Consider the following 16,287-nt stretch of genomic DNA (forward strand, 5'->3'; position numbering starts at 1 on the left):
CAACTTAATTAATATCATTAATAATATCTTTGGATTTAAAAATTAATAAAATTAATAATATCATTAATATTTTAAAAACTTTTCACTTTCTTTTTTCAAATAATTAACAATATCATTAATATTTATTTTCTTCATTTTCATTTCTTCATACTTTGTATGGATGCCTATTTTAATATAAATGAAAATATAAATACAATCAAATCATACTTTCAACAAAAAGAAATAGATTCTTTGCAAACAATGCAATACTATTTTCATAGCATTTTATTGATGTGAGCTTGATCAATATGGTTTGACGATGGAATTATGAAGTGTATTCAGTTTTCGATAATCGACTAAGGCCTGATTATGTTGTTTATAAATTATTCTATAACTATTAGATTAAAATTCGTTTTCTAATGTCATTATGTGTGATAGAGAAATATTTTGTGACAGAATTGGCGTTTATGTTTTGTTTGCTGGGAGAGATGACAGTACATCTCAACCTATTCCAAATGAAGGAAAACTTTGAGAAAATTTTTTTTAAAAAAATTTAATATTTGTTGGATTTATGCTGAGATTTTAGATTATTTATTTAAAATGAATTCAAACAATTTATAAAGATTATTTTACAATCTATTAAAATATTTCTAGAAATTAAAAATTTTAAGCTTCATTATAAACTTGAAATATATATGTATATGTTAATGTATTGATCGTTTTGCGAGAATGTGAGCAAAAAATTAATTTTCATTTTATGTTTTGGACATTAGTAAGTATAATATATTGAATATTTCGATTCTTGAAAATAAATATTTGTTATAATAAACATAAAATTTTTATTTTTAAACATGATATAACATCCGCACGCGAAGCGCGGGAACACGGCTGGTTTTTCAGTGGGCCTTGAATTGTGGTAGGCTCGTGGAAATTGAAGAAATTAATTAGGCAAAAAAATGAGCTCAAATTTAGAAAGATGAAAAAAGAAAAATTTTATACTATGTTCAAAATATTTCCTAACACTAACAAAATGTATATATATTTTTTCATACCATTGTCTAGGCTCTCAATATAAGACCAACGATGTAAAATGTCAAAAGTTTTTAAATAATTTATACTCAATCTTCATTTTTAAAAAAAAAAAAAAAAAAAAAAAAAAACTATGTTGTATCAAATTTATCATTTTGTTATTGAATTTATTAGTTACATAAAAAAGATGTGAAGAGAATGGGTTTAATGGATAATATCATAATAAAACATCATAATTCTGGCGTACACAAAAGGAAAAAGGAAAAAAAAAAATCTGAAATAAATAAATCTTTGACCAAACACTTATAACAATAACATATCATAAACTCAGTAGTTGATTACGAAGGAAAACCTAATCTCATGAACTAAAAGAACTAAACGGATCTTAAAACATTATTAGCATTCTCTTGTTTCAAAAGAGAATTTCGTGACCACAAAATTAATATTACTTTTCAATTGGACTTTAAAGTTGGGCGCTCTAGTTATTTTGGTTAACAAATTAAGATTTTGGGTTTAGAAATAAAGAGGCTCAAAAGCTAAAAAACAGTAGGGCGAATTTTAAGAGGCCCATATTTTGAGACAAAACCTAGAATTTGAATCGAACCGCACTAAGTGCCGGTTTGGTTCACCGATTTTCATCAGATTTTCACCGGTTTACACCTGCGTTAAAGCTATCGATTTTATTATCCAACCGTAGTCCGGTCTGTAGTTGAACCGTCGGACCGATCATGTTTTTAGAATAATGATTTCTAATTAAGCAATTGCATACAAATTTTATGAGATTCATTTCTTCTGATTTTATCACATAATCTTTCACCAGATTTTATCACATAAGATTAATTTAGCTTGTGCAAGAGCGAACTGTTGTTGAATCTTTTTAATAGAGTTCAACGATCAAGTTTTTGTACCTATATAAAACTTGTTACGAGCCTAATCTAAGCGAGTTTTATTGAAAGTTTTGTTATAAATCCAACCATAATTAGAAACCTAAATAATGCTAATCCTCTCTTGGTTGTGAAAGCAAATACCTAAATTAATAACTTTATAATTTTAGATTTGTGGCACACATTACTGCCGTAATTTTCTCAATTTGCGTTGCTCATTACCATAAATTGGTTATTTATTGCTTATAAATAATGCAAAGATCATCTCATTTTGTTGTAGTTCTCTTCGAAATTTATAGACTTTGTTTGGAAAGGAGAGGAGAGAAAATATTGAATTGAGTGCGGATTTTTCTTCCTTTGACATTTTCCGCACTTTTTTACAAAGGGGTTAACACATGAATATGAAGAAATCTCGTTCTATTTGCATGCACGTGGAAATATTTGCTTGCATATGGTTACTAAATGTAATGCAAGTGAGTTTTTGTTCTCCACTCAGTTTTTCTCAGAGGTAGGAATTTACTTATTTTAATTAAAAAATTATTTTACATATCTTAATTAGATTTTTCTTAAGAGTTAACGTTTCCTTTGTTTGTAGGAATATTTTGGCCGCCGACTCGTCCTCTGGAGTTGTATTGCGTGAAGAGCCTGAATCTGTAACTATGAATTATTAATTTTCTTTTCTTTCCTTAAAAACCTATTATTTTTCATACCAGGCTACAAATAAAAATTGGATATCTCTTTTTAGGTTGTGATCGACAATGGAATTGTTCAAGTCACTTTATCCAAGCCAGGTGGTTTTGTCCTTGCAGTAAAATATAATGGAGTTGAGAACATACTGGAACCTAAAAATGATGTAGATGATCGTGGGTATGCATATATAAGCATTTATCCTTCTCATTTGGTCAAAGCATTTTTAAACTTTTTTTTTTTTTAATATATCTTAATAAGGTGAGAGTTCGAATTTTATGGATAGAGCAGATACTGCCTAAAAATGCTTCATCCATTAGTGGACGGTCGGACGCGATCAATATTTAGTACTAACTTAGCGGGATGAAAATTTATGTCTCGTTAATATCAAAGAAAAAACATCCTAATAGTATCTGACAATATTAATAAAATGAACTTTCTATTTATTAGATTAGTTTCATTTTACAAGATTCAATTCCTTTATTTTATCTTACACTAATTATGTCCTAACAAAAATTTTATTCGCAACGCAGTTACTGGGACATTGTTTGGTACAAACCAGGGGCTGAGGACATTTTTGACAAGTAAATTGCCTCTTGAACAAGCAACTATATAATGAGGACTTATATACATGTTGCTTCTAAACTTGAATCGTACATGAATAATTTGCAGGCTAGAAGCAGCAAATTTTAGTGTTATAACGCAAAATGAAGACCAAGTGGAAGTATCGTTCAACAAAAAATGGGATACTTCCACTAAAGATGCTAGGGCAGTCCCTCTAAACGTCGACAAAAGGTATGATTTTCTCGTGATAATTTTTTTCCCATGAAAAAAAGATATATTGGTAGCAGGGTTAGCATGGGTTTAGCTAGAATTAGAACTAAATTGAACATCTAATGGGGATAATTGGATAAAAATCGGTCCGAAAGTTTTAATTTTGAATCAAACCAAAATTAAGAGCCTGAGTTCCATTCCAGATTCTATTTTCCGTTGTTTTAACAGGAACTGTTGACGAAAGTAACAATTGTGAAAAAAAAAATTATAGGAGACTAAATTGGGTCTCATGGTTCTGATTGAAACCAAAATCAATAATCCTAGGACTAGTTTAGAAGATCGATTCCAGTCCTAGTCTAATTGATTTTTTGTAGGTATATATTGCGGCGTGGGAGCTCCGGATTTTACACATATATTATAATGGAACGTTTGGAAGGGTGGCCTGCCGTCAGCATGGATCAAATTAGGGTTGTTTTCAAACTGGAAAATGAAAAGTAACTGAAGTTTTTGTTCTAACTTATTTTTACTGTCGAAGTGCTTTATGGCACATATATAAGGTCTATAATTTTCAATGATTAGGTTCAACTATATGGCGATATCAGACAACATACAAAGGATCATGCCTACATTTCAAGATCGTGAAAGCAGTCAACCTCTAGCGTATCCTGAAGCTGTTCTCTTGACCAAAACAGCCGATCCTAAATTGCAAGGAGAGGTATAGGTTTTGGACAGCACGATCATGGTTCGATCTTAAAATGAATTTGAATTAGCCGAAATCAGTACCAAATTGTGGTAAACGGTTTTTAATTTCAAACCGTAATAGAAACTGTGTATTTACAGTTCGATTTCGATTTTTCATTTTTTTAAACGAGAATCGGCGAATTTGATTTTAAATCGGCAGTTTGGATTTGCAACCGTGAAAAGAATATTTTTTTTTAAAAAAAATCCCAATTTGCTTTTTTATTTTATTATACTTTTTAAGATAAATTTGAAGACTTTGGTAAATTGGTTTAGAAATTTAACAATACTATTTATTATTATTGTTATTATCATTTATTTCTAGTTATAATTCAAAAAATAGCTTTATAAAACTGGAAAATTCTTATCGAATTGGATTTTAAATTAGAACGGAAATGAAATCAACGATTCTGAAATCAAATCCGGTGATTCTGAAACTATGTTCATGCTTAATTTTGAATTTTACTGTTTTTAACTACATAACGAAACTATATGTTGTAAATAGACATATAGTTTAACCTTGCTCTTTAATTAACTTTTACTTTTTAATTAAATATATATGGATTCATGTATTATGGGTTGAAACTTAATGTTATGATATAATGGAATGTATTAGGTGGATGACAAGTATCAGTATTCCATGGATCGCAAAGATAGCAAAGTGTATGGGTGGATATCACAAGATCCGGCGATGGGATTTTGGGTTATCCGACCCACTGATGAGTACTGTACAGGCGGACCCTTTAGACAGGAACTGACAGCTCATGCTGGTCCATTTATTTTATCCGTAAGTTTATACCATAAGCTTATTGACTGACAAAAAAAAGAATTTATTTTGAAGTAAAAGCACAAATTAGAATAACGTTATTTTACAAATTTCACCATTAATTCGTAAAATACAATTTTGATGTTATTGAGAATAATGAAACCTAAAATCATGTTTATATGTTCGCTAAACATACCATTACGTTATAACTAATATTTTAAATATCATTTTTATGCATATGCAGATGTTTACTAGTTGTCATTATCTGGGAAAGTATGCAAATACAAATTATGAAGAGCCGTGGAAAATGGTTTTTGGGCCTGTTTTTATTTATCTTAATTCCAACCCAACTGCTGATCAGAAAGCACTTTGGGATGATGCTAAAAGACAGGTAGATTATTAACACATGGTGTTTATTTTTGAACTAAATGAAAATATTTATTCCCAGCAGAATGTAACCATCTCTAATAACTTTTTATTTTTATTTTTTTTTTCCTCAAATATGCACCATTCCTGCCAATAATTAGATGTCAGTGGAAGTTGAAAGTTGGCCATACAATTTTACTCAATCAGAAGATTTTCCTTATTCTGATAAACGAGGAACTGTCTCAGGACAAATAACAATACAAAATGAGTATGTCATAAGCTTTTTCTTTATTATTATTCTTTGATTAATACTAACAATTTCTGAATATTGCAACAATTAATACACTTTCATATTCGAACTTTTTTACTGTCAATTAGAGGGGATTCCAAATTGGCAAGTGGTGCTCATGTGGGCTTGGCAGCTCCAGGAGATGTAAATTCATGGCAATTTGAGACCAAGGTTAACCCTCCATAACCTTTATCTCTTTTAATTATCTATGAAGCAAAAATTGGAAAAAACTTACTTCCAATTACTAATATTTTATCTTTTCTTATTTTATTTTAGGGTTATCAATTCTGGACTCAAGCTGATAAGGAGGGGTCTTTCACAATTGAAAATATCCGAGTTGGAACTTATAATTTGTATGCATGGGTTCCTGGATTTGTTGGAGGCTACAAGTACGGTGAGGACATCGCCATTACACCAGGTACGCTGTCCTTTCCTTCTTCTTCTTCTTCTTCTTTATTTTTATTTTTTATTTTTATTTTTTTGCTTTAGTTGGTAAATTTAATTTCAAAAATTAATTGGTAATTAATTTCTAAATGCAGGAAGCAATACTAAATTAGGTGTCCTCAACTATGAATCTCCTAGAAAGGGGCCAACCATATGGGAAATAGGGTATGCTGACCGATCAGCTGCTGAGTTCTTTGTGCCGGACCCAGAGCCAACACTTACAAACAAATTATTCATCGACCAGCCAACCGAAAAGTTAGCTCTCATCAACAATTATCAGTTCCAAATCCTTGCACGTAAACAATATTCCTTAACATATAAACTTCTTTTTAATATCTAGGTTTAGGCAATATGGATTATGGCAACGATACACCGACTTGTATCCTAAAGAAGATCTCGTATACAATGTCGGCACTAGTAACTGCAGCAAAGATTGGTTTTTTATTCATGTTCCAAGGTATTTTATCTCATCATTGATTGAAACTTTTTATATTAAAGAGATTACAATCCCGAAGATAAATGTAATATCCATGAACGAAAACTCGTTGTTTGCATTGCAGAAATACTGGGAAAGATGTGTACAGCCCAACCACATGGCAAATAACTTTCGAGCTCCAAACTGTGATTCGAACTGGAAATTACACAATGCAATTAGCCTTAGCATCAGCATCTGAAGCTGAGATACAGGTGCTATAAATCCTCTCTTATTATTACTCGCAAAGTTTTACTAAATGGGAAGTTAACTTAAACTCTGCTCATAATTAAGGTGAGGTTCAACGACGCAGCTGCCAAGCGACCCCTTTTCACAACAGGGCTAGTAGGCAAAGACAATGCAATTGCGAGGCATGGAATTCATGGGATCTACTGGTTTTATACCATTGATGTGCCGAATGATGTACTTGTCGATGGAAAAAATACAGTTTATTTGACTCAGACAAGAGTTGCCGCAGCCTTTTTCTGGTGTGATGTATGATTACATTCGTTTGGAAGGGCCAACAAGTACCTGATTCGTCAGCTCCAAATTTTTTTAAGTTATTTTTATATACTTTTAAGCATGACAGAATCCAAAATTAATGTCAATAAGTCAATGGGGTACGGCTTAATTGGCCTTTTTCAGGTTTTATAAAAAGATGTGGAGAGTAAAAAGTCTCAGTTTTGGAGTACGTTATATACAGGGAAGCTTACTCTCTAACGTTATAATTTCTAATGATATCCTAGCTCATTAGTTCTCTAATATATACTAAAAATGTTAATGCATATGAAATTCCCCTCTATTCAATCCTTACTTTGAATTTTTGTTTACTTACATTTTTTTAATTTAAACAAAAGGAGAGATTGTTGAATCCAGGAGGTTTATCTACATCTCTGTTCTTGTTCATTTAACGATCAAACTTTCATAATTTCATTGAAGTGAGTGCTTAGCTTCCCTTATATATGTTATATACAGGGGAAGCGTACCCTCTAATGTTGTAATCTCTAATGATATTCTACCTCATTAGTTCTCTAATAAATACTAAAAATGTTAACGCATATGAAATTCCCCTCTATTCAATCCTTACTTTGAATTTTTGTTTACTTCTATGTTTTTTTTTAATTTAAACAAAAGGAGAGATTGTTCAATCCAGCGGGTTTATCTACATCTCTGTTCTCGTTCATTTGTCGATCAAACTTTCATATTTCATATCAAATGAGTACTTAGCTTCCCTTGTATGAGCTCCACGCGATGAAAAATATTTCATGTGTTCCCGAATGACAGGAAGGATTCTGTTGTGTTTGATTTTGAATTGGGCTTTTAATTTACATGTTAAAATGGGAAATATTTAGTATGACAACGGAAAATGAAAACCAAGTGGAAGTTTTTCTCCGTAAAATATGTGATATTTCCATTAATATTGGCAAAGTTCCATGAAGACACATAAGATTTACGGATTAATCTGTTAGATTTAATCCCAGTAAACTATTTAGTCATATCGTCCAAAAAAGTATCTTTCTAGAGGTTAAATATCATGGTATTTAACTATTTATTTTTTCACATTTAATATCGTGGTACTATTAGTTGGTTTCTTATTTAATAGCGAAAATAATACCCTTCAGAAAGAGGACTAAATGGTTTAACATAGCTAAACTTGAAAAAATGCCCTGTATATTTACCAAACAAGATGGAACCAAGTTGTATTATTACCTTTTTTTTTTTTTCAATTGGATTGTTGGACGTGATCAAGGAATTGGATCTGGTGCATCCCAAAGCTGTTTTATAAGTGAGTCTGCATAGTATAAAAAAGAGCAGCGTAGAAACTTACGTGGCATAATTTTTGATTGTCAAAATGCTCATGTGGTGAAATGTTAATATATTGAGTTGAAAATAATTTTTACATTTTTAAAAATTATTTTATTATAATCAATAGACAACTTAATTAATATCATTAATAATATCTTTGGATTTAAAAAATTAATAATATCATTAATATTTTAAAAACTTTTCACTTTCTTTTTTTAAATAATTTACAGCATCATTAATATTTATTTTCTTCATTTTCGTTTCTTCGCCGTAACGGACTTTGTATGGATGCCTATTTTAATATAAATGAAAATATAAATACAATCAAATCATACTTTCAACAAAAAGAAATAGATTTTTTGCAAACAATGCAATATTATTTTCATGGCATTTTATTGACGTGAGCTTGATCAATATGGTTTGACGCCGGAATTATGGAGTGTATTCAGTTTTCGATAATCGACTAAGGCCTGATTATGTTGTTTATAAATTATTCTATAACTATTAGATTAAAATTCGTTTTCTAATGTCATTATGTGTGATAGAGAAATAGTTTATGACACAATTGACGTTTATGTTTTGTTTGCTGGGAAAGATGACAGTACATCTCAACCTATTCCAAATGAAGGAAAACTTTGAGGAAATTTTTTTTAAAAAAATTTAATATTTGTTGGATTTATGCTGAGATTTTAGATTATTTATTTAAAATGAATTCAAACAATTTATAAAGATTATTTTACAATCTATTAAAATATTTCTAGAAATTAAAAATTTTAAGCTTCATTATAAACTTGAAATATATATGTATATGTTAATGTATTGATCGTTTTGCGAGAATGTGAGCAAAAAATTAATTTTCATTTTATGTTTTGGACATTAGTAAGTATAATATATTGAATATTTCGATTCTTGAAAATAAATATTTGTTATAATAAACATAAAATTTTTATTTTTAAACATTATATAACATCCGCACGCGAAGCGCGGGAACACGGCTGGTTTTTCAGTGGGCCTTGAATTGTGGTAGGCTCGTGGAAATTGAAGAAATTAATTAGGCAAAAAAATGAGCTCAAATTTAGAAAGATGAAAAAAGAAAAATTTTATACTATGTTCAAAATATTTCCTAACACTAACAAAATGTATATATATTTTTTCATACCATTGTCTAGGCTCTCAATATAAGACCAACGATGTAAAATGTCAAAAGTTTTTAAATAATTTATACTCAATCTTCATTTTAAAAAAAAAAAAAAAAAAAAAAAAAACTATGTTGTATCAAATTTATCATTTTGTTATTGAATTTATTAGTTACATAAAAAAGATGTGAAGAGAATGGGTTTAATGGATAATATCATAATAAAACATCATAATTCTGGCGTACACAAAAGGAAAAAGGAAAAAAAAAATCTGAAATAAATAAATCTTTGACCAAACACTTATAACAATAACATATCATAAACTCAGTAGTTGATTACGAAGGAAAACCTAATCTCATGAACTAAAAGAACTAAACGGATCTTAAAACATTATTAGCATTCTCTTGTTTCAAAAGAGAATTTCGTGACCACAAAATTAATATTACTTTTCAATTGGACTTTAAAGTTGGGCGCTCTAGTTATTTTGGTTAACAAATTAAGATTTTGGGTTTAGAAATAAAGAGGCTCAAAAGCTAAAAAACAGTAGGGCGAATTTTAAGAGGCCCATATTTTGAGACAAAACCCAGAATTTGAATCGAACCGCACTAAGTGCCGGTTTGGTTCACCGATTTTCATCAGATTTTCACCGGTTTACACCTGCGTTAAAGCTATCGATTTTATTATCCAACCGTAGTCCGGTCTGTAGTTGAACCGTCGGACCGATCATGTTTTCAGAATAATGATTTCTAATTAAGCAATTACATACAAATTTTATGAGATTCATTTCTTCTGATTTTATCGCATAATCTTTCACCAGATTTTATCGCATAAGATTAATTTAGCTTGCACAAGAGCGAATTTGTTGTTGAATCTTTTTAATAGAGTTCAACGATCAAGTTTTTGTACCTATATAAAACTTGTTACAAGCCTAGTCTAAGCGAGTTTTATTGAAAGTTTTGTTATAAATCCAACCATAATTAGAAACCTAAATAATGCTAATCCTCTCTTGGTTGTGAAAGCAAATACCTAAATTAATAACTTTATAATTTTAGATTTGTGGCACACATTACTGCCGTAATTTTCTCAATTTGCGTTGCTCATTACCATAAATTGGTTATTTATTGCTTATAAATAATGCAAAGATCATCTCATTTTGTTGTAGTTCTCTTCGAAATTTATAGACTTTGTTTGGAAAGGAGAGGAGAGAAAATATTGAATTGAGTGCGGATTTTTCTTCCTTTTGACATTTTCCGCACTTTTTTACAAAGGGGTTAACACATGAATATGAAGAAATCTCGTTCTATTTGCATGCACGTGGAAATATTTGCTTGCATATGGTTACTAAATGTAATGCAAGTGAGTTTTTGTTCTCCACTCAATTTTTCTCAGAGGTAGGAATTTACTTATTTTAATTAAAAAATTATTTTACATATCTTAATTAGATTTTTCTTAAGAGTTAACGTTTCCTTTGTTTGTAGGAATATTTTGGCCGCCGACTCGTCCTCTGGAGTTGTACTGCGTGAAGAGCCTGAATCTGTAACTATGAATTATTAATTTTCTTTTCTTTCCTTAAAAACCTATTATTTTTCATACCAGGCTACAAATAAAAATTGGATATCTCTTTTTAGGTTGTGATCGACAATGGAATTGTTCAAGTCACTTTATCCAAGCCAGGTGGTTTTGTCCTTGCAGTAAAATATAATGGAGTTGAGAACATACTGGAACCTAAAAATGATGTAGATGATCGTGGGTATGCATATATAAGCATTTATCCTTCTCATTTGGTCAAAGCATTTTTAAACTTTTTTTTTTTTTTAATATATCTTAATAAGGTGAGAGTTCGAATTTTATGGATAGAGCAGATACTGCCTAAAAATGCTTCATCCATTAGTGGACGGTCGGACGCGATCAATATTTAGTACTAACTTAGCGGGATGAAAATTTATGTCTCGTTAATATCAAAGAAAAAACATCCTAATAGTATCTGACAATATTAATAAAATGAACTTTCTATTTATTAGATTAGTTTCATTTTACAAGATTCAATTCCTTTATTTTATCTTACACTAATTATGTCCTAACAAAAATTTTATTCGCAACGCAGTTACTGGGACATTGTTTGGTACAAACCAGGGGCTGAGGACATTTTTGACAAGTAAATTGCCTCTTGAACAAGCAACTATATAATGAGGACTCATATACATGTTGCTTCTAAACTTGAATCGCACATGAATAATTTGCAGGCTAGAAGCAGCAAGTTTTAGTGTTATAACGGAAAATGAAGACCAAGTGGAAGTATCGTTCAACAAAAAATGGGATATTTCCACTAAAGATGCTAGGGCAGTTCCTCTAAACGTCGACAAAAGGTATGATTTTCTCATGATAATTTTTTTCCCATGAAAAAAGATATATCGGTAGTAGGGTTAGCATGGGTTTAGCTAGAATTAGAACTAAATTGAACATCTAATGGGGATAATTGGATAAAAATCGGTCCGAAAGTTTTAATTTTGAATCAAACCAAAATTAAGAGCCTGAGTTCTATTCCAGATTCTATTTTCCGTTGTTTTAACAGGAACTGTTGACGAAAGTAACAATTGTGAAAAAAAAAATTATAGGAGACTAAATTGGGTCTCATGGTTCTGATTGAAACCAAAATTAATAATCCTAGGACTAGTTTAGAAGATCAATTCCAGTCCGAGTCTAATTGATTTTTTGTAGGTATATATTGCGGCGTGGCAGCTCCGGATTTTACACATATATTATAATGGAACGTTTGGAAGGGTGGCCTGCCGTCAGCATGGATCAAATTAGGGTTGTTTTCAAATTGGAAAATGAGAAGTAACTGAAGCTTTTGTTCTAACTTATTTTTACTGTCGAAGTGCTTTATGACACATATATAAGGTCTATAATTTTCAATGATTAGGTTCAACTATATGGCGATATCAGACAACATACAAAGGATCATGCCTACATTTCAAGATCGTGAAAGCAGTCAACCTCTAGCATATCCTGAAGCTGTTCTCTTGACCAAAACAGCCGATCCTAAATTGCAAGGAGAGGTATAGGTTTTGGACAGCACGATCATGGTTCGATCTTAAAATGAATTTGAATTAGCCGAAATCAGTACCAAATTGTGGTAAACGGTTTTTAATTTCAAACCGTAATAGAAACTGTGTATTTACAGTTCGATTTCGATTTTTCATTTTTTTAAACTTGAATCGGCGAATTTGATTTTAAATCGGCAGTTTGGATTTGCAACCGTGAAAAGAATATTTTTTTAAAAAAAAAATCCCAATTTGCTTTTTTATTTTATTATATTTTTTAAGATAAATTTGAAGACTTTGGTAAATTGGTTTAGAAATTTAACAATACTATTTATTATTATTGTTGTTATCATTTATTTCTAGTTATAATTCAAAAAATAGCTTCATAAAACTGGAAAATTCTTATCGAATTGGATTTTAAATGAGAACGGAAATGAAATCAACGATTCTGAAATCAAATCCGGTGATTCTGAAACTACGTTCATGCTTAATTTTGAATTTTGCTATTTTTAACTACATAACGAAACTATATGTTGTAAATAGACATATAGTTTGACCTTGCTCTTTAATTAACTTTTACTTTTTAATTAAATACATATGGATTCATGTATTATGGGTTGAAATTTCCTTAATGTTATGATATAATGGAATGTATTAGGTGGATGACAAGTATCAGTATTCCATGGATCGCAAAGATAGCAAAGTGTATGGGTGGATATCACAAGATCCGGCGATGGGATTTTGGGTTATCCGACCCACTGATGAGTACTGTACAGGCGGACCCTTTAGACAAGAACTGACAGCTCATGCTGGTCCATTTATTTTATCCGTAAGTTTATACCATAGGCTTATTGACCGACAAAAGAAAGAATTTATTTTGAAGTAAAAGCACAAATTAGAATAGCGTTATTTTACAAATTTCACCATTAATTCATAAAATACAATTTTGATGTTATTGAGAATAATGAAACCTAAAATCATGTTTATATGTTCGCTAAATTAACATACCATTACGTTATAACTAATATTTTAAATATCATTTTTATGCATATGCAGATGTTTACTAGTTGTCATTATCTGGGAAAGTATGCAAATACAAATTATGAAGAGCCGTGGAAAATGGTTTTTGGGCCTGTTTTTATTTATCTTAATTCCAACCCAACTGCTGATCAAAAAGCACTTTGGGATGATGCTAAAAGACAGGTAGATTATTAACACATGATGTTTATTTTTCGAACTAAATGAAAATATTTATTACCAGCAGAATGTAACGATCTTTATTAATAACTTTTTATTTTTAATTTTTTTTTCCTCAAATATGCACCTTTCATGTCAATAATTAGATGTCAGTGGAAGTTGAAAGTTGGCCATACAATTTTACTCAATCAGAAGATTTTCCTTATTCTGATAAACGAGGAACTGTCTCAGGGCAAATAACAATACAAAATGAGTATGTCATAAGCTTTTTCTTTATTATTATTCTTTGATTAATACTAACAATTTCTGAATATTGCAACAATTAATACACTTTCATATTCGAACTTTTTTACTATTAATTAGAGGGGATTCCAAATTGGCAAGTGGTGCTCATGTGGGCTTGGCAGCTCCAGGAGATGTAAATTCATGGCAATTTGAGACCAAGGTTAACCCTCCATAACCTTTATCTCTTTTAATTATCTATGAAGCAAAAATTGGAAAACCTTACTTCCAATTACTAATATTTTATCTTTTCTTATTTTATTTTAGGGTTATCAATTCTGGACTCAAGCTGATAAAGAGGGGTCTTTCACAATTGAAAATATCCGAGTTGGAACTTATAATTTATATGCATGGGTTCCTGGATTTGTTGGAGGCTACAAGTACGGTGAGAACATCGCCATTACACCAGGTACGCTGTCCTTTCCTTCTTCTTCTTCTTCTTCTTCTTCTTCTTCTTTTTTTTTTTTTTTGCTTTAGTTGGTAAATTTAATTTCAAAAATTAATTGGTAATTAATTTCTAAATGCAGGAAGCAATACTAAATTAGGTGTCCTCAACTATGAATCTCCTAGAAAGGGGCCAACCATATGGGAAATAGGGTATGCTGACCGATCAGCTGCTGAGTTCTTTGTGCCGGACCCAGAGCCAACACTTACAAACAAATTATTCATCGACCAGCCAACCGAAAAGTTAGCTCTCATCAACAATTATCAGTTCCAAATCCTGGCACGTAAACAATATTCCTTAACATATAAACTTCTTTTTAATATGTAGGTTTAGGCAATATGGATTATGGCAACGATACACCGACTTGTATCCTAAAGAAGATCTCGTATACAATGTCGGCACTAGTAACTGCAGCAAAGATTGGTTTTTTATTCACGTTCCAAGGTATTTTATCTCATCATTGATTGAAACTTTTTATATTAAAGAGATTACAATCCCGAAGATAAATGTAATATCCATGAACGAAAACTCGTTGTTTGCATTGCAGAAATACTGGGAAAGATGTGTACAGCCCAACCACATGGCAAATAACTTTCGAGCTCCAAACTGTGATTCGAACTGGAAATTACACAATGCAATTAGCCTTAGCATCAGCATCTGAAGCTGAGATACAGGTGCTATAAATCCTCTCTTATTATTACTCGCAAAGTTTTACTAAATGGGAAGTTAACTTAAACTCTGTTCATAATTAAGGTGAGGTTCAACGACCCAGCTGCCAAGCGACCCCTTTTCACAACAGGGCTAGTAGGCAAAGACAATGCAATTGCGAGGCATGGAATTCATGGGATCTACTGGTTTTATACCATTGATGTGCCGAATGATGTACTTGTCGATGGAAAAAATACAGTTTATTTGACTCAGACAAGAGTTGCCGCAGCTTTTTCTGGTGTGATGTATGATTACATTCGTTTGGAAGGGCCAACAAGTACCTGATTCGTCAGCTCCAAATTTTTTTAAGTTATTTTTATATACTTTTAAGCATGACAGAATCCAAAATTAATGTCAATAAGTCAATGGGGTACGGCTTAATTGGCCTTTTTCAGGTTTTATAAAAAGATGTGGAGAGTAAAAAGTCTCAGTTTTGGAGTACGTTATATACAGGGAAGCTTACTCTCTAACGTTGTAATTTCTAATGATATCCTAGCTCATTAGTTCTCTAATATATACTAAAAATGTTAATGCATATGAAATTCCCCTCTATTCAATCCTTACTTTGAATTTTTGTTTACTTACATTTTTTTAATTTAAACAAAAGGAGAGATTGTTCAATCCAGGAGGTTTATCTACATCTCTGTTCTTGTTCATTTAACGATCAAACTTTCATAATTTCATATGAAGTGAGTGCTTAGCTTCCCTTATATATGTTATATACAGGGGAAGCGTACCCTCTAATGTTGTAATCTCTAATGATATTCTACCTCATTAGTTCTCTAATAAATACTAAAAATGTTAACGCATATGAAATTCCCCTCTATTCAATCCTTACTTTGAATTTTTGTTTACTTCTATTTTTTTTTTTTAATTTAAACAAAAGGAGAGATTGTTCAATCCAGCGGGTTTATCTACATCTCTGTTCTCGTTCATTTGTCGATCAAACTTTCATATTTCATATCAAATGAGTACTTAGCTTCCCTTGTATGAGCTCCACGCGATGAAAAATATTTCATGTGTTCCCGAATGACAGGAAGGATTCTGTTGTGTTTGATTTTGAATTGGGCTTTTAATTTACATGTTAAAATGGGAAATATTTAGTATGACAACGGAAAATGAAAACCAAGTGGAAGTTTTTCTCCGTAAAATATGTGATATTTCCATTAATATTGGCAAAGTTCCATGAAGACACATAAGATTTACGGATTAATCTGTTAGATTTAATCCCAGTAAACTAT

At 30.9% G+C, this 16,287-nt stretch overlaps 1 protein-coding gene and 1 pseudogene across 2 annotated transcripts; both read left to right on the forward strand.

The window, feature by feature from the left end:
• The first annotated feature begins 2,167 nt into the window (after positions 1-2,167).
• On the forward strand, positions 2,168-7,108 carry LOC149497856 (uncharacterized; annotated as a pseudogene). Its single transcript, XR_016319871.1, has 16 exons — positions 2,168-2,400; positions 2,488-2,545; positions 2,638-2,759; positions 3,113-3,163; positions 3,252-3,374; positions 3,728-3,847; positions 3,933-4,068; positions 4,708-4,878; positions 5,102-5,248; positions 5,385-5,491; positions 5,602-5,683; positions 5,789-5,930; positions 6,052-6,211; positions 6,297-6,413; positions 6,517-6,643; positions 6,723-7,108. The product of XR_016319871.1 is annotated as an uncharacterized LOC149497856 (transcript).
• A 3,413-nt stretch (positions 7,109-10,521) lies between these two features.
• LOC149497857 (uncharacterized) lies at positions 10,522-15,609 on the forward strand. Its single transcript, XM_089719866.1, has 16 exons — positions 10,522-10,761; positions 10,849-10,906; positions 10,999-11,120; positions 11,475-11,525; positions 11,614-11,736; positions 12,089-12,208; positions 12,294-12,429; positions 13,073-13,243; positions 13,471-13,617; positions 13,758-13,864; positions 13,975-14,056; positions 14,161-14,302; positions 14,421-14,580; positions 14,666-14,782; positions 14,886-15,012; positions 15,092-15,609. The coding sequence occupies exons 1-16, from the start codon at positions 10,649-10,651 to the stop codon at positions 15,329-15,331; spliced, it is 2,016 nt and encodes a 671-aa protein (XP_089575992.1). The 5' UTR covers positions 10,522-10,648; the 3' UTR covers positions 15,332-15,609.
• Positions 15,610-16,287: the final 678 nt, after the last annotated feature.

Source organism: Jatropha curcas, chromosome 3 (genome assembly GCF_041381405.1).
Source record: "Jatropha curcas cultivar XTBG-Jc1 chromosome 3, XTBG_Jcur_1.0, whole genome shotgun sequence".
Classification (NCBI taxonomy): domain Eukaryota; kingdom Viridiplantae; phylum Streptophyta; class Magnoliopsida; order Malpighiales; family Euphorbiaceae; genus Jatropha; species Jatropha curcas.